The sequence below is a fragment of the Stylophora pistillata genome, chromosome 10 (genome assembly GCF_964205215.1).
Source record: "Stylophora pistillata chromosome 10, jaStyPist1.2, whole genome shotgun sequence".
NCBI lineage: Eukaryota > Metazoa > Cnidaria > Anthozoa > Scleractinia > Pocilloporidae > Stylophora > Stylophora pistillata.
This window is the reverse complement of record NC_142528.1, coordinates 8,705,842-8,729,542: the sequence shown is the minus strand read 5'-3', so window position 1 is coordinate 8,729,542 and position 23,701 is coordinate 8,705,842. Positions and strand designations below refer to the sequence as shown.

The following is a 23,701-nucleotide window of genomic DNA, read 5'->3' as shown; positions in this document are numbered from 1 at the left end:
ACCATGCTGGTGGAAGTAATCAATAGATATCTCATTAGCTCCTTTTGTTCATCTACCAGCATTTAAATTTGACCCACACACGTCAACGGTGAGTGACAAATGAGCCTAGGTTTTCACAGGGAAGACTTCCTTATATAGCTTGCCTTCGTGTTTAAATTTCAGTTGTACAGTTTTTCCAAAAAGTAATGGTTACATTTAAGAATATATTGTTGGTCTAAAGCTCCAAATTGGGGTTTGGGGCTGATGATTGTTTTATTAAAAAAAATTATCCTAAGATATTGGACAAATCTTCTCGACTTTATTTTTGTAAGAAGAAACCGGATGTTACAATGTACAGATATTAGATTATGGTATATTGGCTCATATACCATAATGGCTAAGCCAATAAAAAGTCTTAAAATAATTGAGAAGAATTTGCTGCCTTTCTATAACATCAAGAAATGGTTAGATATTCTAGTCTTCTCAGATAGGGACAAATAAATGGAGGTCCCGTCTCCTGCAGGGTTAGGGTAGGAGACGTTAATTTCCCACACACGAGATTACTGTGTGATGGATTTCCTCTCCTGGTGTGGGAATTGGGTGGGTTTATTAGGCCCGCAGGCATTGGCGCAAGCTGTTGCGGTGTCCCTGCTGGTTGGCAAAGCTAAATAAATAAATAAATAAATAAAAAGTTGGCTCCAAAACAAAATTACTGTACAGATCTGCAACATTTGTTTTCTTTGAGTTGTTGACTTTATTTGAAGGGCTACTGTTTTTGTTTATTTGAAAAGAGAACAATGGACTGTTTGAATCAGTGACTTAAGCCAAAAAGAGCTGCTAATTTGGAAAGCGAACTAGCTGTGAAGTTACTCAATTGAACATTGGAAGGGAGGAATGGTGGATTGGGGAATTTGAGGAATATCTTAATTAGGACACAGAAAATTGGAATATCCTAGAATGTGATGTGAAATAAAAGTCTCCAAAAAAAAGAAAGAAAAAAAAATTCTATCATTAAAAGGTAAAATTAAAAGGATCATAGGTAATCATTGTTTGGGCTCAGAGGATTGAGGAACCATGAGGCTTTTAAGCTAGCCCCTTTAAATTATTATTACTTTTATTACCATTACTACTTTTATTGTTAATGCCATTACTTTATTTGCTTAACATCTACCGGGATCCTCTGAGGCCCAGTTGATCTGTTTTAAAAGTGGGCGTCGTTCAGACACCCCTGTGCCCTGAAAAAGTATGTTTGCATTGGTGTGGAAGTCTTTGTTTTCAGCATCTTATTTATTTGTTGACCTTGAAACTCGACTATTGTTTTCACGGCTTTCTAAACTCAGATGTATCAATATATTTTTAGCGGTTTGTCACCGTTCCATGATTGTTTTCTTCTCCATCACCTCAATTTCTGCTCGAGAGCTTCTCAAACAATTTTAGTTAGTTTCGAGTGATGTTATGTCAATTATATAGTTTGAAACATGCCGAATAAACTTTATTGTTTTATCACCAAGCGAGGCGGGTCCCGCGAGGCATCCCAGAAATGCTTCGCAAGGTAGGAAGATGTAGTGCGGGAACTGTCGAAAGTAAGGTATCGGCGAGTCACGCCGAGCTCGGGAACAGTGCTCGAGTGTTACCTGGAGCATAGTTAGTAGAGGAGACTGTAGGTTCAGAGTTTTGTTCGAGCAGCCGTTGCCCGCTCCTGAGTACTGGGGCGCCAGACTGGTGCCTGGGCGCCATGGGACAGAGGTTGTCCTCGACCATTGTACAGCTAACCACTATGATCTACCGGCGCAACTTCCATAATATGACTGACTGAGGGCGTCAGATGCATTAAATGGGTGAGATGGAGTCAGACGTGAATGATCCTCCGTAATCTACATCGAATGTAATATTTAGTTAGGTGACACTTATTGACTGGTGAAAGAAAGCAAAGCAACACTAACAAATGGCGTCTTCGGAGGGCTCAACCGCTGCCAGTAGCAAAGAGGTGAAGAACAGAGAGAGGCTTATTGATGTCATGTTCCTCTGTGACGAGTGGAAATCTTCGAAGGGTGGATTATCCACTTTCAATCAAGAATTTGCTATTAATTTGACACAAACCATGACTGGTAGTATGAAAATCCATTGCTACGTCTCCAAAAGCGATGACCAGGACAAAGAAGATGCCAAACAACACAATGTAAAGTTAATCACAGCTCAAAGTGTTCCTGTTTCAGCTGATCCCTTCGAGTGCTTGAAGTTTCCACCCTCCGAGCTCCCAAATCCACATCTGATTATAGGCCACGGAAGAAACTTCGGTGGTCCAGCGTATTTCTTAGTACAGGCTACAAAGTGTAAATGGATTCAATTTGTCCACGTTTACTGTGAGGACCTCGGAAAATACAAGAAAACTATGGCTGCAACAGACACAATCGAAGAGAACGAGAAGAAGCATAAGATAGAAATTGACTTGTGAAAAGTAGCGGATGCTGCTGTCGCTGTTGGCTCCCGTCTGCAACAGAAGTACAGCAGAAGTCTGCCAAATGTCAAAGTGGAGATTATTACTCCTGGAATCTTTGAAAATTTTTCCAGTGAATCGCAGTGCGCTATGCACAAATCATTTTTAAAGAACTTCAACGTGTTCCTGTTTGGCCGAGCTACCTTTGAGGATCTTTCCCTCAAAGGATACGATATCGTCGCAAATGCCATAGGTTCTCTTGGTGAGAGGTTTGAGTTGACCTTTGTTGGCTCATCTCCTGGAGAACATAAAAATGTTGAACAATGGTTTCTTAAAAAAACTTACATCAACCCCAACCAACTATACATCCATGGATATTGCAATGATCCAGAGGTACTTAAGACGATGTTATCCTCTGAAAGGCTTTGGGCTTGTTGCCCTCGAAGCCATCTCTGCTGCTGTTCCTGTTCTTGTTTCTGGAGAATCTGGCAAAGCTGAGGCTTTGAGAAAAGTTGAAGGGGGAAGGACTGTTATTGTTGGATCATATAAAGACGTAGACGAAGCTAGAGATGAATGGGCACGAAGGATTAGAGAGATGTCGGAAGAAAGTGTAGAAGAGAGAGAAGCTAATGCCAGGCAGCTTTGTGAGAACTACAGGAAGGTTTACTCTTGGAAAGCAGAGTGTACAAGGTTTAAAGAGATGATTGAGAGTGTAATAGAAAGTGTAAATGGTAGGTTCAGCACTTATTGAAACAGTTCAAGGTTTTCTTGCTTGAATACACTGCTGCAATTACATTCCCCAACCCTAACCCCAACCCTAACCCTAATCTTAACTCCAACCAGTAAAATGAACATTTGCTAAAATGTGGACACCTTAAAAACACAACTTTATGTTCTACAGAGTACACTGTACATGTAAAACATCAAATAAATAAGAATGAGCTGTGCGCTTAAAAATTTTAAACCAGTTTGAAAATTCTAATCCAGTTTAAAATTTTTAAACCAGTTTAAGAAAAATTAAACCAGAGGTAAAATTTGAACCACAACATATACTGACTATCATCCAGTATGTTAGAGGTTTTAACATGATATTAATTGTTTTAAGTGGATTTGAAGTACAATTTTAACATAGACACCTTGCTTCAAATCAACAGATGGAAAATTAAATATCAAGGTTGATGTGGAACACATGAAACTTGCAGATCATGACACTTCCAGTACACCTTCAGTTTCCACAATGGAATCCGCAGGATGTCAAATGGCATCCACACCTCCAGGCACAAACAGAAAAAGACAATCTGATACAGATTTAGAAGATCTCCAACCATTTGAAAAGAAAGTCCTATGCCGAATTGCTATGAATTACCTTGACACTACACCACCACGGAGCAGGGATGAACGCAGTGAGTTTCAGGAATACTTGCAAAAAATGAAGGTCCTTATCACAGGTGTTTCTGTAGGAAGTTTGGTGATAACAGTTAAATGTGATTCTCTCAAGAGCTTGGAGGAATTATGGGAAAATTACTCATGCGGCCTTTTGAATAAGATGGTTCAAGATTGTTTCGTGACTGAAAATATCTTGAAGGAACTGAACCTGGCAGAGCTGAAGCTGAAAACAACAATGGACATAGAGGAGTACAATGCATGCAAACTGTACTTTGAGAAGGATGTAGTCAGAGGTGTGTAAAAAGAAAGAAACAAGGTGGAGTCCTTTGAAAAAATTGTTTTGAAAAGATGGCAAACTCAATCCATGTACCACAGGGTTTACACACATGAAGGGAGGGGTGCAGTTTTTAATCACGATAGAACCAACTGTCTTATGAGTTAGCTGACTTTCTTAATATGTGAGCCCTAACAAAATTAATGCTTGAAGTGATTTGTTTTCAAGACAATTCCTTTGATGTTTTTGTTCTTTTTAAACATCATGACCCTGTTGATTAACCTGTTATCATTTCCTATATTTTCCTCTCTGTCTGGTTCTATTTGTCTTTGATCTATTTATAAAATTATATAATAAATTAAAATAAACTGAGAAATATTAATTGGCAAGATCTATATTGGAGGAGCTATGAAAGAAAGTGTTACCGGTTTTTGTGTGACTGTGTGGTTTTTGTAAAAAGGATTTGAGGTATGTTTCATGCTTTAATATGTCATTATTCAGTGATTGCTTCACTATTTGTTTTCGTATAATTTGCTTTTAGGTGTTTTATCCTCTGAATTCCACTCCATAAGTTCAACCAGTGAAAGTTCACAAAAACAAGAAGAGCTGAAAAAATGGAAACAGAAGACAAAGATTGAGGAGACGGTGGAAATGAAAGGTGAAAACAAATTGAAAAACGTATCAAGTTATTGTCATGGAAAGTTGTTGTGAACATGCAATAACAATTAACTCCTTATAAGTCAGTGTATGTTCAGTGTTTTCAGCTATTATGCCAAGGGTAAAGTAGAGTTCTGTCGTGATTAAACAGTTAAGGTTGCTTGAAAAAATGGTCTTTTAAGTTGACTCAGTTAATCATCTCTTTCAACTGGTATCAGACTAATGTGGAAGACTGATGTCAAGATGGTTTTGCTGGCCCATTTAAGTGTAGGGAGGATACCAGTTTCATCTAAAAAATATTTGCAAAAGTGTATCTCTCTTTCATCATGGAGTGGGTTTTAAAACTGTTACAATCATTATGAAGAATTGGTTTTAGTTTTCTATCAAGATAGAACATGTTGTCTAATTGAAAATGTTTATGTGCTGACTGTCTAAGTCCTGCTATAAGTGATTTGTTCACAAGATGTTAGTTTGTATCTAAATGTTTGTTTAGAGTCAGTTGAACTTTCTTCATTTCTTAATACTTGTTGGTCTGTCTGTTTGTGTTAAAAGAAAAAACTAAATTCAGTTAATTATTGCTTGAAATAGTGCTTTTTTTCCTTTTGGCTGCGTTAAATTTTATTTTGAATTCTTTATGAAATTTATTTGAAAAGAATCAACGAGGAAATGATATCAGGAAGCAGTAGTTTTGGTTGATAAAATTGATTAAATGTGGGTTATCTGCCGCACAATAATAAGATCTGTGTGACTGTCATACAATATTATTGGAAATGCAGTTTTTAGTGTCTGAATGGTAAACTCACATAATTGGTTTTCTTTTAAATTTTATTCCAGGTGCTTTGTCAGCTCAGTCATACTCCACAGGTACTGAAGATGAGGCACAGATAGAAAGATGGAAACAGAACACAGAGGTTGTGGAGTCAGAGAAAGTGAAAAGTAAACACAACTGAATCTAAAGCTTACTATTCAGAAATTTAATAAAATCATTTTGCAAATTACAGATTTCCATTTCATTTTGTTTTGTATGTGTCAGTTAGTCAATCAAACAATGTGTCTCACAATGAAAAAAAAAAATTTCAAAAAGGTTTGCTCCAAAACAAAATTACCGTACAGAATCTGCAATATTTGCTTTCTTTAAGTTGTTGACTTTATCTGAAGGGCTATTTTTGTTTATTTGAAAAGAGAACAATGGACTGTTTGAATCAGTGACTTAAATTAAGCCAAAAAGAGCTGCTAATTTGGAAAGCGAACTAGCTGTGAGGTTACTCAATTGAACATTGGAAGGGAGGAATGGTGGATTGGGGAATTTGAGGAATATCTTGGGACACAGAAAATTGGAATATCCTAGAATGTGATGTGAAATAAAAGTCTCAAATAAAAAGAAAGAAAAAAAATTCTATCATTAAAAGGTAACACTAAAAGGATCATAGGTAATCATTGTTGGGGCTCAGAGGATTAAGGAACCATGAGGCTTTTAAGCTAGCCCCTTTAAATTATTACTTTTATTACCATTACTACTATTATTGTTAATGCCATTACTTGTTGCCATTTGATTATTGGGTTGAACATCAATTAGACAAATCGAATGTATACTTGAATCATCTCTCTCTTGTGGAAAAGGGTACTAATAAATGTGTAGAATGCGTTTTCTATTTTGCATGTGAGACAAATATTCTTTAACACTTCCTTCTTGCATCATTGTACAACCTCTAGTTCTATTAAATGCTATTAAAATTATGCTTTACTTGTAACCTTATGCAGTTTTTGACTGTCTATTTAATATACTCTTTTCAGGAAACACCAGAAGCAAGAAACCTAAAGCTCCATGCTCAAGCAATCTCTACACTGTTAAGAAGGGAAAAAGTCAGGTCTCTGAGCAGGCATCAGACCCAGTTCCTGATGCAGGTATTTCTGTCTGTCTCAATCATTCAATTAATCAATTACTTAGTCTATCCTTTCAAACATCAATCCTTTCTGTCGCTAATATCTTGATCAAATGGCTTTCTGTAATTTGTGAAATGGAACATTATGCAAATTTCAGATTTCGGTTTTGTAAATTACAGATTTTAAGTTCATTTTGCAAATTACAGATTTCCATTTCATTTTGTTCTGCAAATGTCACTAAGCCAATCAAACAATGTGTCCAACCATGAAAACACATACAAAAAAAAAAAATGAAAACTTGGCTCCAAAAGAAAATTCCTTTGAATTACAGATCTGACTCTATTCTGCACCCTAAATATCTGCTATTTGAGTTTTTGCTTTATTCTTGTCTCCTAAACCATTGTATTTTTCAACAGCTGGTGTTCAGCATGGAAATTCTGCTTGATGCATTGTTGAGAACATTATTTCTTCTATCTATATCTTCTTTGCTGGTGTTGATAACAACACTCAATCAACACCCTTGCCAGCTACAGAAACTTCTGACATTAAAGGAGGTGTCATACCCATAGAAAGTAGAGGACTGATGGAATCCCTTACAATCTGCTGGAGAGGGTGGCAATAAAGCTATAATTAAAACTTTGCTTTCTTCTGGGTTAGAAATAGATTCAAGGGGTATGATGGTTTGACACTGTTAATGGTGACAGCTACTAATGGTAAAGAGGAGACAGTTAACCTTCTTTTTACCAAGGGGGCTGATCCACACCTTAAAAGCTACTTAGAATTTCCACCCCCCCCCCCCTGCCCACCTCATTCTTCCTAATACAGCCACAAATGCATTATAGATAAACAGGAAAGATTACTTAAGCATACTTTCTCTATATATCCCTTCTTATTTCTTCTACTGTGTCTTAATCTTAATGGTTAATATTTGAATTTTTTATGTACTTTTGTTTGGGTGTTACGAAAACAAAGACCCTCAAAAACAAAGACCTAAGACCTAAGACCCGGTCTTCGTTTTCGTACTACGAAAACAAAGACCCTGTAAGCAGAAAACCATAGAAATTACAACTTAAACACACATTAAACAGCAACAATGCTTAGTAATATAATACATTACACTTCACCCGTTTCTTCCCATTATTAAACTACCCATATTATTATATGACCCTTCTTGTCTGTTCTGTTTCGCCATGCGAGCCAATTTGGTGTTGATATTCTCGAGGGTTTCCTCGGGTAAACTTACAACACATATTATTCTGGAACAGCAGGCAGAATTCAAATGCTAGCTGCCTTTAATTTATAGTTAGCATTGCATGACAGAATAACAGAGAACGCATTCTGTACAGGAAAAATGACTCTTGGGTTCTGTCAATAAATAATCAATTTCTACTGTATTTCGTAGCTAAAATAGATTCTGACGGTTGTTCAGCTTTCTCTACTGGAAAATTCTCGTTAAAAAGTAAGCAATTCTTTTGGCTAGTGCAGGGTCTTTGTTTTTGTACTACGAAAACGAAGACCCTTTATTGAAAGCAGAAAATCCTTTGAAAGTACAATTGTAGACATACCCTAGCCTGAGCTCTAATTGTTATTTCAGCTTTTCATATGCTAAGACAGTTTGGGCATGGTTTTTCTTTTTCTATCTTCAGCCACCACTACTTTCGGCTCTTCGATTTGTTTTTCTATGCAATGAGTCCAAATTTGGAACAGACGTCCCCATCGAAGGAGGGATCGGAATATTTTAGCGCCTTACAAAGGTTAAGCAGGCTTTATTCAGACTTTTTGGAGGGTCTTTGTTTTCATAACACCCCTTTTGTTTTACTAATTTTTACATTTATCAACAGCTGCTTCGCCTCGGACTTGTGATTCTGCTTTGAGCACTCTTGAGAGGACTAAAACTCAATCAGTACCCTTTCCAGCCACAGAGACTTCTGACAATAAAGGAGGTGTGCCTATTGAAACCAAAGGGTGGAATTCCTTACATTCTGCAGCTGAGAGTGGTAATGAAGGGATCATTGAGATGTTGCTGTCTTCTGGGTTAGACATAGATTCAAGGGGTAATGATGGCACAACACCATTAATGGTGGCAGCTGCGGCTGGAAAAGAGGAGACAGTGAACCTTTTTCTTACCAAAGGAGCAGATCCACAGCTTAAAAACTACACAGGAAGAAATCTGCTTCATGCAGCAGCTGAAGGTGGCAACACTTCCATTGTGGAGAGTATGCTTTCTTATGGCATCGACATTGATTCTAGAGATGATGAATGCTCATCCACCTCATTGATGATAGCTGCTAAGTTGGACAATGTAGAAGTTATGAAATATCTTCTCGAAAAGGGTGCAAATCTGTCTTTGACAACAGGATCTACCAGGAGGAATGTTTTACACATAGCATCGCAGTACGGAAGTGTTGCAGCAATTCAGTTGCTGCTCTCTTCTGGTTTAAGCCTTGATTCAAGAGATAGTGAGGGAAACACGCCATTAGCCTGTGCTGCAGCTTGTGGACAGATAGAGGCTGTAAATTGCCTTCTTGAACATGGAGCAGATCCATCACTGAAAGGGCAAGATGGATGGAGCCTTCTCCATTTTGCTGCTCAGTCTGGCAATGTCACCATCATTGACACCATGCTTTCTAAAGGTCTTAATATTGATTCTAGAGGCGAAACTTTAGGTTTAACCCCATTATTGGTTTCCCTTATAAATGACAAATTGGAGGCAGCAAAGCACTTAATTGAGAAGGGTGCTAATGTATCTTTGAAATTCAATGCAGAAATGAATGCTTTGTCAATTGCAGCCTTAACTGGTTCTGTTGCAGCCATTAAAATGCTGCTTTCACATGGTTTATACATTGATTCTAGAGATGCTGATGGAAACACGCCATTGTTGATGGCTGCAATGTGTGGAAATACAAAGGCTCTAAACTATCTTCTGGCTGAAGGTGCAGATCCATTACTTCAAAATAATAAAGAATTTGGTCTCCATTCAGCTGCTCTTTCTAACGATGTTGCCACTATTGAGGCAGTGCTCTCTAAAAAGTTTGACATAAATGTTAGAGGTAGTTGCATGAGTTTAACACCACTACTGGCTTGGCTGAGTAAGGGCAATTTGAAGGCTGCTAACTATCTGCTCCAGGTGTACAACTGGGATGAGCCTTGTCGTTTCCTTGATAAGATGAATGAACTTGTATTTGGTAAGTCTTCTCATTTTGTGCACTAGACTGGCAGAAGTTTTCTCTAAATTTTGTGTATTTTTAAAACATTACTACTGGTCTTCACCAAAGTGGAGGTGGCAAGAGGTGAATATTTACAGTGCTAGCCACCAACACTGACTGACACCAAAGTGAGTGGTTGTTTTAGTATAAATAGGATATTAATTCATTTGTTCCTGCAACAGTTTCAATATTGTTAATAAATTCAATATTCAATATACAAATCCTGTGCAACTTGCTCAGAAGTGAATAAGGAAGGATATTTGAAGTTTGAGTAGCTAATCAGCATACCCTCAAAGCTATCCATTATTTTAGTATATACTAATGACTATTAAAGGTCACATACTCCGTGTAAATATTTAAACACGAAGGTGCGCTATAAAAGGAGCCTTAGGTCCCACTGGACCATTTGTCAATCAACCATCATGTGATGTAGAACTCTTCGAGTCAAGTCAGCTTGAGCTACAGCTACTCCAAAGCAGTGAACAGCGGGCCCATTCGTCAAAATTGTTTTCTGTCTTCATCGCAATACAAGAATTTTGAGATTTGTATTTCCTTTCTCCAATGGAAACTGTATTTGTGGCAGTAAAATTTAAGAACGAAGTACGTAGGTGGTTCACACATTACCTCATTGCTACCATGTTGGTGGAAGTAAACAATGTATATCTTATTAGCTCCTTTTGTTCGTCTACCAGCATTTAAATTTGACCCGCACACGTCAATGGTGAGTGACAAATGAGTCTAGGTCTTCCCAGGGAAGACTTCCTCATATAGTGTGCCTTCGTGTTTAAATTTCAGTTGTACAGTTTTTCCAAAAATTACTGGTTACATTTAAGAATATATTGTTGGTCTAAAGCTCTAAATTGGGGTTTGGGGTTGATAATTGTTTTATTAAAAAAAAAAAAAAAAAAAAAAGACCCCAAGATATTAGACAAATCTTCTTGACTTTATTTTGTAAGAAGAAACCAGATGTTACAATCTACAGATATTAGATTATGGTATATTGGCTCATATACCATAATAGCTAAGCCAATAAAAAGTCTTGAATTGCATTATCCAATGATCCAGTTTTTAATAATATATGATATGCATTTAACTATAATCTTAAAAAATAATGATAATAAAGGCGGAAAGTGTTCTTACTTATCATAAAAACCCACAGACAAAAACACGTGGAGCAAAAGATTTTTTTGGGATCACTTTCTGAAATTGCTTAGAAACCAGGCTCAACTCAGTAGCCAAGCCTACTTGCCCAGGCCTTTACATGACCTTTTTTGTTTTGAGATGGTTTAGGTGGTTTTGGGTGGTTCCATGTTTTAGTAACTACCATCTTATCCTTACTGGCTGCAGGAGGGTCAGGAGACACCAGAAATGAGAAACATAAAGCTCCAAGTTTAAGCAATCTCTACACTGTTAAGAAGGGAAAAAGTCAGGTCTCTGAGCAAGTATCAGACCCAGTTCCTGATCCAGGTATTTCTGTCTGTCCCAATCATTCAATTAATCAATTACTTAGTCTATCCAGTCAAACATCAATCCTTTCTGTCATCAATTTCTTGATCGAGTGATGGCTTTCTGTAATTTGTGAAATGGAACATTATGCAAATTTCAGATTTCGGTTTTGTAAATTACAGATAATTTTCAAGTTCATTTTGCAAATTACAGATATCCATTTCATTTTGTTTTGTATGTGTCAGTTAGCCAATCAAACAATGTGCCTAAAAATGAAAAAAAAAAAAAAAAATTTCAAAAAAGTTTCCTCCAAAACAAAATTACTGTACAGATCTGCAATATTTGCTTTCTTTAAGTTGTTGACTTTATCTGAAGGGCTACTATTTTTGTTAATTTGAAAAGAGAACAATTGACTGTTTGAATGAGTGACTTAAATTAAGCCAAAAAGAGCTGCTAATTTGGAAAGCGAACTAGCTGTGAAGTTACTCAGTTGAACATTGGAAGGGAGGAATGGTGGATTGGGGAATTTGAGGAATATCTTAGGACACAGAAAATTGGAATATCCTAGAATGTGATGTGAAATAAAAGTCTCAAAAAAAAAGAAAGAAAAAAATTCTATCATTAAAAGGTAACATTAAAAGGATTATAGGTAATCATTGTTGGGGCTCAGAGGATTGAGGAACCATGAGGCTTTTAAGCTAGCCCCTTTAAATTATTACTTTTATTACCATTACTACTATTATTGTGAATGCCATTACTTGTTGCCATTTGATTATTGGGTTGAACATCAATTAGACAAATGGAATGTATACTTGAATCATCTCTCTCTTGTGGAAAAGGGTACTAATAAATGTGTAGGATGCGTTTTCTATTTTGCATGTGAGACAAATATTCTTCAACACTTCCTTCTTGCATCATTGTACAACCTCTACTTCTATTAAATGCTATTAAAATTATGCTTTACTTGTAACCTTATGCAGTTTTTGACTGTCTATTTAATATATTCTTTTCAGGAAACACCAGAAACAAGAAACGTAAAGCTCCATGCTCAAGCAATCTCTACACTGTTAAGAAGGGAAAAAGTCAGGTCTCTGAGCAAGTATCAGACCCAGTTCCTGATGCAGGTATTTCTGTCTGTCCCAATCATTCAATTAATCAATTACTTAGTCTATCCATTCAAACATCAATCCTTTCTGTCATCAATTTCTTGATCGAGTGATGGCTTTCTGTAATTTGTGAAATGGAACATTATGCAAATTTCAGATTTCGGTTTTGTAAATTACAGATAATTTTCAAGTTCATTTTGCAAATTACAGATATCCATTTCATTTTGTTTTGTATGTGTCAGTTAGCCAATCAAACAATGTGCCTAAAAATGAAAAAAAAAAAAAAAAATTCCAAAAAAGTTTCCTCCAAAACAAAATTACTGTACAGATCTGCAATATTTGCTTTCTTTAAGTTGTTGACTTTATCTGAAGGTCTACTATTTTTGTTAATTTGAAAAGAGAACAATTGACTGTTTGAATGAGTGACTTAAATTAAGCCAAAAAGAGCTGCTAATTTGGAAAGCGAACTAGCTGTGAAGTTACTCAGTTGAACATTGGAAGGGAGGAATGGTGGATTGGGGAATTTGAGGAATATCTTAGGACACAGAAAATTGGAATATCCTAGAATGTGATGTGAAATAAAAGTCTCAAAAAAAAAGAAAAAAAAATTCTATCATTAAAAGGTAACATTAAAAGGATTATAGGTAATCATTGTTGGGGCTCAGAGGATTGAGGAACCATGAGGCTTTTAAGCTAGCCCCTTTAAATTATTACTTTTATTACCATTACTACTATTATTGTGAATGCCATTACTTGTTGCCATTTGATTATTGGGTTGAACATCAATTAGACAAATGGAATGTATACTTGAATCATCTCTCTCTTGTGGAAAAGGGTACTAATAAATGTGTAGGATGCGTTTTCTATTTTGCATGTGAGACAAATATTCTTCAACACTTCCTTCTTGCATCATTGTACAACCTCTACTTCTATTAAATGCTATTAAAATTATGCTTTACTTGTAACCTTATGCAGTTTTTGACTGTCTATTTAATATATTCTTTTCAGGAAACACCAGAAACAAGAAACGTAAAGCTCCATGCTCAAGCAATCTCTACACTGTTAAGAAGGGAAAAAGTCAGGTCTCTGAGCAAGTATCAGACCCAGTTCCTGATGCAGGTATTTCTGTCTGTCCCAATCATTCAATTAATCAATTACTTAGTCTATCCATTCAAACATCAATCCTTTCTGTCATCAATTTCTTGATCGAGTGATGGCTTTCTGTAATTTGTGAAATGGAACATTATGCAAATTTCAGATTTCGGTTTTGTAAATTACAGATAATTTTCAAGTTCATTTTGCAAATTACAGATATCCATTTCATTTTGTTTTGTATGTGTCAGTTAGCCAATCAAACAATGTGCCTAAAAATGAAAAAAAAAAAAAAAAATTTCAAAAAAGTTTCCTCCAAAACAAAATTACTGTACAGATCTGCAATATTTGCTTTCTTTAAGTTGTTGACTTTATCTGAAGGTCTACTATTTTTGTTAATTTGAAAAGAGAACAATTGACTGTTTGAATGAGTGACTTAAATTAAGCCAAAAAGAGCTGCTAATTTGGAAAGCGAACTAGCTGTGAAGTTACTCAGTTGAACATTGGAAGGGAGGAATGGTGGATTGGGGAATTTGAGGAATATCTTAGGACACAGAAAATTGGAATATCCTAGAATGTGATGTGAAATAAAAGTCTCAAAAAAAAAGAAAGAAAAAAATTCTATCATTAAAAGGTAACATTAAAAGGATTATAGGTAATCATTGTTGGGGCTCAGAGGATTGAGGAACCATGAGGCTTTTAAGCTAGCCCCTTTAAATTATTACTTTTATTACCATTACTACTATTATTGTGAATGCCATTACTTGTTGCCATTTGATTATTGGGTTGAACATCAATTAGACAAATGGAATGTATACTTGAATCATCTCTCTTGTGGAAAAGGGTACTAATAAATGTGTAGGATGCGTTTTCTATTTTGCATGTGAGACAAATATTCTTCAACACTTCCTTCTTGCATCATTGTACAACCTCTACTTCTATTAAATGCTATTAAAATTATGCTTTACTTGTAACCTTATGCAGTTTTTGACTGTCTATTTAATATATTCTTTTCAGGAAACACCAGAAACAAGAAACGTAAAGCTCCATGCTCAAGCAATCTCTACACTGTTAAGAAGGGAAAAAGTCAGGTCTCTGAGCAAGTATCAGACCCAGTTCCTGATGCAGGTATTTCTGTCTGTCCCAATCATTCAATTAATCAATTACTTAGTCTATCCATTCAAACATCAATCCTTTCTGTCATCAATTTCTTGATCGAGTGATGGCTTTCTGTAATTTGTGAAATGGAACATTATGCAAATTTCAGATTTCGGTTTTGTAAATTACAGATAATTTTCAAGTTCATTTTGCAAATTACAGATATCCATTTCATTTTGTTTTGTATGTGTCAGTTAGCCAATCAAACAATGTGCCTAAAAATGAAAAAAAAAAAAAAAATTTCAAAAAAGTTTCCTCCAAAACAAAATTACTGTACAGATCTGCAATATTTGCTTTCTTTAAGTTGTTGACTTTATCTGAAGGGCTACTATTTTTGTTAATTTGAAAAGAGAACAATTGACTGCTTGAATCAGTGACTTAAATTAAGCCAAAAAGAGCTGCTAATTTGGAAAGCGAACTAGCTGTGAAGTTACTCAGTTGAACATTGGAAGGGAGGAATGGTGGATTGGGGAATTTGAGGAATATCTTAGGACACAGAAAATTGGAATATCCTAGAATGTGATGTGAAATAAAAGTCTCAAAAAAAAAGAAAGAAAAAAATTCTATCATTAAAAGGTAACATTAAAAGGATTATAGGTAATCATTGTTGGGGCTCAGAGGATTGAGGAACCATGAGGCTTTTAAGCTAGCCCCTTTAAATTATTACTTTTATTACCATTACTACTATTATTGTGAATGCCATTACTTGTTGCCATTTGATTATTGGGTTGAACATCAATTAGACAAATGGAATGTATACTTGAATCATCTCTCTCTTGTGGAAAAGGGTACTAATAAATGTGTAGGATGCGTTTTCTATTTTGCATGTGAGACAAATATTCTTCAACACTTCCTTCTTGCATCATTGTACAACCTCTACTTCTATTAAATGCTATTAAAATTATGCTTTACTTGTAACCTTATGCAGTTTTTGACTGTCTATTTAATATATTCTTTTCAGGAAACACCAGAAACAAGAAACGTAAAGCTCCATGCTCAAGCAATCTCTACACTGTTAAGAAGGGAAAAAGTCAGGTCTCTGAGCAAGTATCAGACCCAGTTCCTGATGCAGGTATTTCTGTCTGTCCCAATCATTCAATTAATCAATTACTTAGTCTATCCATTCAAACATCAATCCTTTCTGTCATCAATTTCTTGATCGAGTGATGGCTTTCTGTAATTTGTGAAATGGAACATTATGCAAATTTCAGATTTCGGTTTTGTAAATTACAGATAATTTTCAAGTTCATTTTGCAAATTACAGATATCCATTTCATTTTGTTTTGTATGTGTCAGTTAGCCAATCAAACAATGTGCCTAAAAATGAAAAAAAAAAAAAAAAATTTCAAAAAAGTTTCCTCCAAAACAAAATTACTGTACAGATCTGCAATATTTGCTTTCTTTAAGTTGTTGACTTTATCTGAAGGTCTACTATTTTTGTTAATTTGAAAAGAGAACAATTGACTGTTTGAATCAGTGACTTAAATTAAGCCAAAAAGAGCTGCTAATTTGGAAAGCGAACTAGCTGTGAAGTTACTCAGTTGAACATTGGAAGGGAGGAATGGTGGATTGGGGAATTTGAGGAATATCTTAGGACACAGAAAATTGGAATATCCTAGAATGTGATGTGAAATAAAAGTCTCAAAAAAAAAGAAAGAAAAAAATTCTATCATTAAAAGGTAACATTAAAAGGATTATAGGTAATCATTGTTGGGGCTCAGAGGATTGAGGAACCATGAGGCTTTTAAGCTAGCCCCTTTAAATTATTACTTTTATTACCATTACTACTATTATTGTGAATGCCATTACTTGTTGCCATTTGATTATTGGGTTGAACATCAATTAGACAAATGGAATGTATACTTGAATCATCTCTCTTGTGGAAAAGGGTACTAATAAATGTGTAGGATGCGTTTTCTATTTTGCATGTGAGACAAATATTCTTCAACACTTCCTTCTTGCATCATTGTACAACCTCTACTTCTATTAAATGCTATTAAAATTATGCTTTACTTGTAACCTTATGCAGTTTTTGACTGTCTATTTAATATATTCTTTTCAGGAAACACCAGAAACAAGAAACCTAAAGCTCCATGCTCAAGCAATCTCTACACTGTTAAGAAGGGAAAAAGTCAGGTCTCTGAGCAAGTATCAGACCCAGTTCCTGATGCAGGTATTTCTGTCTGTCCCAATCATTCAATTAATCAATTACTTAGTCTATCCATTCAAACATCAATCCTTTCTGTCATCAATTTCTTGATCGAGTGATGGCTTTCTGTAATTTGTGAAATGGAACATTATGCAAATTTCAGATTTCGGTTTTGTAAATTACAGATAATTTTCAAGTTCATTTTGCAAATTACAGATATCCATTTCATTTTGTTTTGTATGTGTCAGTTAGCCAATCAAACAATGTGCCTAAAAATGAAAAAAAAAAAAAAAAATTTCAAAAAAGTTTCCTCCAAAACAAAATTACTGTACAGATCTGCAATATTTGCTTTCTTTAAGTTGTTGACTTTATCTGAAGGGCTACTATTTTTGTTAATTTGAAAAGAGAACAATTGACTGCTTGAATCAGTGACTTAAATTAAGCCAAAAAGAGCTGCTAATTTGGAAAGCGAACTAGCTGTGAAGTTACTCAGTTGAACATTGGAAGGGAGGAATGGTGGATTGGGGAATTTGAGGAATATCTTAGGACACAGAAAATTGGAATATCCTAGAATGTGATGTGAAATAAAAGTCTCAAAAAAAAAGAAAGAAAAAAATTCTATCATTAAAAGGTAACATTAAAAGGATTATAGGTAATCATTGTTGGGGCTCAGAGGATTGAGGAACCATGAGGCTTTTAAGCTAGCCCCTTTAAATTATTACTTTTATTACCATTACTACTATTATTGTGAATGCCATTACTTGTTGCCATTTGATTATTGGGTTGAACATCAATTAGACAAATCGAATGTATACTTGAATCATCTCTCTCTTGTGGAAAAGGGTACTAATAAATGTGTAGGATGCGTTTTCTATTTTGCATGTGAGACAAATATTCTTCAACACTTCCTTCTTGCATCATTGTACAACCTCTACTTCTATTAAATGCTATTAAAATTATGCTTTACTTGTAACCTTATGCAGTTTTTGACTGTCTATTTAATATATTCTTTTCAGGAAACACCAGAAACAAGAAACCTAAAGCTCCATGCTCAAGCAATCTCTACACTGTTAAGAAGGGAAAAAGTCAGGTCTCTGAGCAGGCATCAGACCCAGTTCCTGATGCAGGTATTCCTGTCTGTCTCAATCATTCAATTAATCAATTACTTAGTCTATCCTTTCAAACATCAATCCTTTCTGTCATTAATTTCTTGATCAAATGGCTTTCTGTAATTTGTGAAATGGAACATTATGCAAATTTCAGATTTCGGTTTTGTAAATTACAGATTTTAAGTTCATTTTGCAAATTACAGATTTCCATTTCATTTTGTTCTGCAAATGTCACTAAGCCAATCAAACAATGTGTCCAACCATGAAAACACATACAAAAAAAAAAAAAAATGAAAACTTGGCTCCAAAAGAAAATTCCTTTGAATTACAGATCTGACTCTATTCTGCACCCTAAATATCTGCTATTTGAGTTTTTGCTTTATTCTTGTCTCCTAAACCATTGTATTTTTCAACAGCTGGTGTTCAGCATGGAAATTCTGCTTGATGCATTGTTGAGAACATTATTTCTTCTATCTATATCTTCTTTGCTGGTGTTGATAACAACACTCAATCAACACCCTTGCCAGCTACAGAAACTTTTGACATTAAAGGAGGTGTACCCATAGAAACTACAGGACTGATGGAATCCCTTACAATCTGCTGGAGAGGGTGGCAATAAAGCTATAATTAAAATTTTGCTTTCTTCTGGGTTAGAAATAGATTCAAGGGTTATGATGGTTTGACACTGCTAATGGTGACAGCTACTAATGGTAAAGAGGAGACAGTTAACCTTCTTTTTACCAAGGGGGCTGATCCACACCTTAAAAGCTACTTAGAACTTCAACCCCCCCCCCCCCACCTCATTCTTCCTAATACAGCCACAAATGCATTATAGATAAACAGGAAAGATTACTTAAGCATACTTTCTCTATATATCCCTTCTTATTTCTTCTACTGTGTCTTAATCTTAATGGTTAATATTTGAATTTTTTATGTACTTTTGTTTGGGTGTTACGAAAACGAAGACCCTCAAAAACGAAGACCTGAGACCTAAGACCCGGTCTTCGTTTTCGTAGTACGCAAACGAAGACCTGTAAGCAGAAAACCATAGAAATTACAACTTAAACACACATTGAACAGCAACAATGCTTAGTAATGTAATACATTACACTTCACGCGTTTCTTCCCATTATTAAACTACCCATATTATTATATGGCGTGTCTTGTCTGTTCTGTTTCGCTATGCGAGCCAATTTGGTGTTGATATTCTCGAGGGTTTCCTCGGGTAAACTTACAACACATATTAGTATTCTGGAACAGCAGGCAGAATTCGAATGCTAGCTGCCTTTGATTTATAGTTAGCATTGCGTGACAGAATAACAGAAAACGCATTCTGTACAGGAAAAATGACTCTTGGGTTCTGTCAATAAATAATCAATTTTACTGTATTTCGTAGCTAAAATAGATTCTGACGGTTGTTCAGCTTTCTCTACTGGAAAATTCTCGTTAAAAAGTAAGCAATTCTTTTGGCTAATGCAGGGTCTTCGTTTTTGTAGTACGAAAACGAAGACCCTTTATTGAAAGCAGAAAATCCTTTGAAAGTACGATTGTAAATGTACCCTAGCCTGAGCTCTAGTAATTGTTATTTCAGCTTTTCATATGCTAAGACAGTTTGCGCGTGGTTTTTCTTTTTCTATCTTCAGCCACCACTACTTTCGGCTCTTCGATTTGTTTTTCTATGCAATGAGTCCAAATTTGGAACAGACATCCCCATCGAAGGAGTGATCGGAATATTTTAGGGACTGACTAAGGTTAAGCAGGCTTTATTCAGACTTTTTCGAGGGTCTTCATTTTCATAACACCCCTTTTGTTTTACTAATTTTTACATTTATCAACAGCTGCTTCGCCTCGGACTTGTGATTCTGCTTTGAGCACTCTTGAGAGGACTAAAACTCAATCAGTGTCCTTGCCAGCCACAGAGACTTCTGACAATAAAGGAGGTGTGCCTATTGAAACCAAAGGGTGGAATTCCTTACATTCTGCAGCTGAGAGTGGTAATGAAGGGATCATAGAGATGTTGCTGTCTTCTGGGTTAGACATAGATTCAAGGGGTAATGATGGCACAACACCATTAATGGTGGCAGCTGCGGCTGGAAAAGAGGAGACAGTGAACCTTTTTCTTAACAAAGGAGCAAATCCACACCTTAAAAACTGCATAGGAAGAAATCTGCTTCATGCAGCAGCTGAAGGTGGCAACACTTCCATTGTGAAGAGAGTGCTTTCTTGTGGCATTGACATTGATTCTAGAGATGATGAATACTCATCCACCTCATTGATGATAGCTGCTAAGTTCGACAATGTAGAAGTTATGAAATATCTTCTCGAAAAGGGTGCAAATGTGTCTTTGACAACAGAATCTACCAGGAGGAATGTTTTACACATAGCATCACAGTACGGAAGTGTTGCAGCAATTCAGTTGCTGCTCTCTTCTGATTTAAGCCGTGATTCAAGAGATAGTGAGGGAAACACGCCATTAGCCTATGCTGCAGCTTGTGGACAGATAGAGGCTGTAAATTGCCTTCTTGAACATGGAGCAGATCCATCACTGAAAGGGCAAGATGGATGGAGCCTTCTCCATTTTGCTGCTCAGTCTGGCAATGTCACCATCATTGACACCATGCTTTCTAAAGGTCTTAATATTGATTCTAGAGGCGAAACTAGAGGTTTAACCCCATTATTGGTTTCCCTTAAAAATGACAAATTGGAGGCAGCAAAGCACTTAATTGTGAAGGGTGCTAATGTATCTTTGAAATTCAAAGCAGAGATGAATGCTTTGTCAATTGCAGCCATAACTGGTTCTGTTGCAGCCATTAAAATGCTGCTTCCACATGGTTTTTACATTGATTCTAGAGATGCTGATGGAAACACGCCATCATTGATGGCTGCAAAGTGTGGAAATACAGAGGCTCTAAACTATCTTCTGGCTAAAGGTGCAGATCCATTACTTCAAAATAATAACGAATTTGGTCTCCTCCATTTAGCTGCTCTTTCTAACAATGTTGCCACTATTGAGGCAGTGCTCTCTAAAAAAAAGTTTGACATAAATGTTAGAGGTAGTTGCATGAGTTTAACACCACTACTGGCTTGCCTGAATATGGGCAATTTGGAGGCTGCTAACTATCTGCTCAAAAGAGGTGCTGATGAACACATCAAAGGCAAGGAAGGGTTGACTGCTTTGTCTGTAGCAGCAAGAAGTGGTAATGTTGCAGCCATTCAGATGCTGGTTGGCCGTGGTCATGACCCTAATTCCAGGGATGGTTGTGATAAGACCCCCATAATGTGGGCTGTGGAATCAGGAAACCGAGCTGCTGTAGAATATCTTCTTCGTCTCACACACGAGGGTCTGTTGCCGACAACAGATTAGAGGCCCCAGAGGCTCACACTTTTATGAATACTTGCACACGTGCAATTAGATGTAATAGTTATCAGTTTTTGTTTGAAAAAGGGAAATTCCAATTTTTTTATAGTTATGATAGATTGGATAGTCCGTTTTTTATTGTATTTACTCATAGGTTTGCATTTATTGTGATGCTAAGTATATTGTGGCAAAGCTAATATCCAACCATCTTTACTGAACCGGCTTGGTCAATAAAGGATTAATTAATGTTTTTTTTTTTTTAATTATAGCAAAATGATTTTGCTTCAACAAGAATTAAGAATTACTTGTTTATTTTGAAAAATGGAAAGAAAGCCAACTGTGTTTGTAGCAAATTAAAGTTTCTGTTCTTTTTGTTTTGACTGTTTTCTGCCACCTTTTGCTTGTGACTCAATCTCTGACATTGTCCAAAAGTTAGGAACTTTGTAAGTCAGTTCAATCAAATCAGGCAATCTCTTAGGTAGCCAATCAGAACACAGGATTTCTTTCATATTGCTCATGGGCAATGTATTATTGTAACTAAGACATATTGTTAGATTTTAGGGAAACAGGATACTGTTTCTTTTATAGTTTCCATGCTAAATTGCATCTTACTCTGCAGCTGAAAGAATAACTAGGCCATCTAAAGGTGGAAATGATGGCATGTAGCTTCTTTGAATGGGCTAGGAATGGCTGTCACTCCTCCCAGCTTGTGTGTAGAGAAGCAGTGCAAGAAACACATCTCCACTTGTGCATTTGCAGGCTTACCTTTAGGAAAGGCTTTAGCACTTTGCTCTTCTATTTAACAAATTGTAAACACCACAGCATACACTATTGAGTTATGGATGCACGCGGGAGGTTGCTAAGCACGAAAGAAGCGTAAGACTCGCTCGAGGCGATAGCTGAGAGCGACTCTAGCTTCTTGAGTGCTTAGCAAACCTCCCAAGTGCATCCATAACTCAATAGTGTATGCTGTGGTGTTTACCATTTGTTTTATAACATAACATTGATACATTGTAGCTAAAGAGTTCCCTTTTATTTAACAAATCTTACGCAACTAGAATAAACAAGCGTGCGCGGAAAAATAGTCTTTGCATTTGCTCACGTCAGCAGCGTACACCCATGGGCAAATGGGGGACGCTAAATTGACCAATCAGAGCGCGTGCTTTACTTTGGTTATGTTATAAATATTTTTTTAGTACAATGTACAAACTTAAGGGTATACTTTAATCACAATGTTTAAGATTTTCAAGGACTCCTATAAATCGTAGTTACTTGTTAGTAAATGGAAATGTAGTATTTAAAATCTAGTTTTTAGAACTTAGAATTCAAGTTTTTCAGGTGGCTTGAGAATTGTCTTGTATAGTTATATCATATAGTGTGGCAAGCTAACTGTACATGTTTGTAATCTATTTTCACTGTAAGTCAAGATCTGTTTAATTCTCTTTCCTCTCTAGAATGGTTATATATAGCTATTTATTAATTAAAGTTTTTGACAGTGATCTAGATTTGCAATTAGTAGAAGGACACAAAATAGTGAGAACTAGTGAATTTACAATTCAGCATCATTGAGTGGTAATGTTCAATTTTTGCCTCAGAAACATACTAACTGTAAGTAAGGTTGTAGCAATTTTTTAATTTAGATAAAAGTCGTGCCTAAATGAATGAAAAGAAAAGAAAATTAACTTTTGTGAAATTTACATCTGATTCTGTTGTTACTGGGAGATTGTAACCAAGCCGGGCACACGCGGCCTCTATATCAATGCTAAAATGTAGCAGTGTCTTTCAAATCTGTTAAGAGATAATGGAGCAGCCACCAGTCATTAGAATTGTAATAATACTATACAAAGAGGACTTGATAGTCACCACAAGGTCAATATGTCAAAGAAAGAATTGTGATGTGTTTATATGTCAAAGGCAATTACACTTTGATTGGTCTAGCCAGATAATAAACATCCAATTTCAAACTAGACTTTAATTAACGTGCAGAGACTTCCAAATAATTTCCAAACAAGATGACTGGGTAAAGCCATTAGTGACCTGTGACCTAGCCACTTGACTGTTGATGTTTCAAGACTAACTTTGCTCTAAGAGCCATCTATAAACAAGTAATATATATAATGCATTGATTTTATCAGTATTTGAGGGAACTTCAGTCTATACCAAACCCCAGAAAGCAATTAAGCAACAAAATCAAGCCATGAAATGTAGATGGAACACTCACTCCTACAATCCATCCTCGCATAGATATTGTTGCTGGTGTGGAACTCTTGAGATGTCTGAGGTCTCGAGAGTATTTTGATTAAGTTGCCATGAAGTTGTTGAATAATTTGAATGAAGGATTTTATCAAATGGTTATAATCCATTTTCTTTGAGGCCCAAGGCATTTATGTCTACTGTTACTTAAGTAAATGTAACTATCTCAATATGATACGCTGCAACCTTTGCATTCAACTATAGGAA

The 23,701-nt window shown here is 35.9% G+C and overlaps 3 protein-coding genes across 4 annotated transcripts in view; all 3 read left to right on the top strand.

Moving 5' to 3' along the window:
- The window catches only part of LOC111319398 (uncharacterized), a 75,936-nt gene that overhangs the window by 8,094 nt on the left and 44,141 nt on the right, over nucleotides 1–23,701 (top strand). Inside the window, exons 1-13 of one of the 2 annotated variants that reach the window (XM_088736810.1) lie at nucleotides 2,730–3,147; nucleotides 3,571–4,095; nucleotides 4,618–4,734; nucleotides 5,568–5,669; nucleotides 6,528–6,638; nucleotides 8,459–9,802; nucleotides 11,171–11,290; nucleotides 12,283–12,393; nucleotides 13,384–13,494; nucleotides 14,485–14,595; nucleotides 15,587–15,697; nucleotides 16,688–16,798; nucleotides 17,791–17,901. In XM_088736810.1, coding sequence (XP_088592936.1) covers nucleotides 2,730–3,147; nucleotides 3,571–4,095; nucleotides 4,618–4,734; nucleotides 5,568–5,669; nucleotides 6,528–6,638; nucleotides 8,459–9,802; nucleotides 11,171–11,290; nucleotides 12,283–12,393; nucleotides 13,384–13,494; nucleotides 14,485–14,595; nucleotides 15,587–15,697; nucleotides 16,688–16,798; nucleotides 17,791–17,901 — 3,403 coding nt within the window. Of the gene's footprint in view, nucleotides 1–2,729; nucleotides 3,148–3,570; nucleotides 4,096–4,617; nucleotides 4,735–5,567; nucleotides 5,670–6,527; nucleotides 6,639–8,458; nucleotides 9,803–11,170; nucleotides 11,291–12,282; nucleotides 12,394–13,383; nucleotides 13,495–14,484; nucleotides 14,596–15,586; nucleotides 15,698–16,687; nucleotides 16,799–17,790; nucleotides 17,902–23,701 lie in introns of those variants that run through there. The other variant, XM_088736809.1, reaches the window with a different exon arrangement.
- Nucleotides 1,925–2,434, top strand: LOC148721694 (uncharacterized). Its single transcript, XM_088736872.1, has one exon. It carries the CDS (start codon nucleotides 1,925–1,927, stop codon nucleotides 2,432–2,434), a length of 510 nt encoding a protein of 169 aa, XP_088592998.1.
- Nucleotides 18,575–21,618, top strand: LOC111320115 (uncharacterized). The gene is made up of 3 exons (XM_088736071.1): nucleotides 18,575–18,593; nucleotides 19,280–19,336; nucleotides 19,722–21,618. The coding sequence occupies exons 1-3, from the start codon at nucleotides 18,575–18,577 to the stop codon at nucleotides 21,245–21,247; spliced, it is 1,602 nt and encodes a 533-aa protein (XP_088592197.1). The 3' UTR covers nucleotides 21,248–21,618.

Bases quoted from the DNA above. Each gene is read 5' to 3' on its own strand.
- LOC148721694 (XM_088736872.1), top strand. From the start codon at position 1,925: ATGGCGTCTTCGGAGGGCTCAACCGCTGCCAGTAGCAAAGAGGTGAAG.
- LOC111320115 (XM_088736071.1), top strand. The intron at 19,337-19,721 runs GTAAGCAATTCT...ATTTATCAACAG, and splicing joins TGGAAAATTCTCGTTAAAAA to CTGCTTCGCCTCGGACTTGT.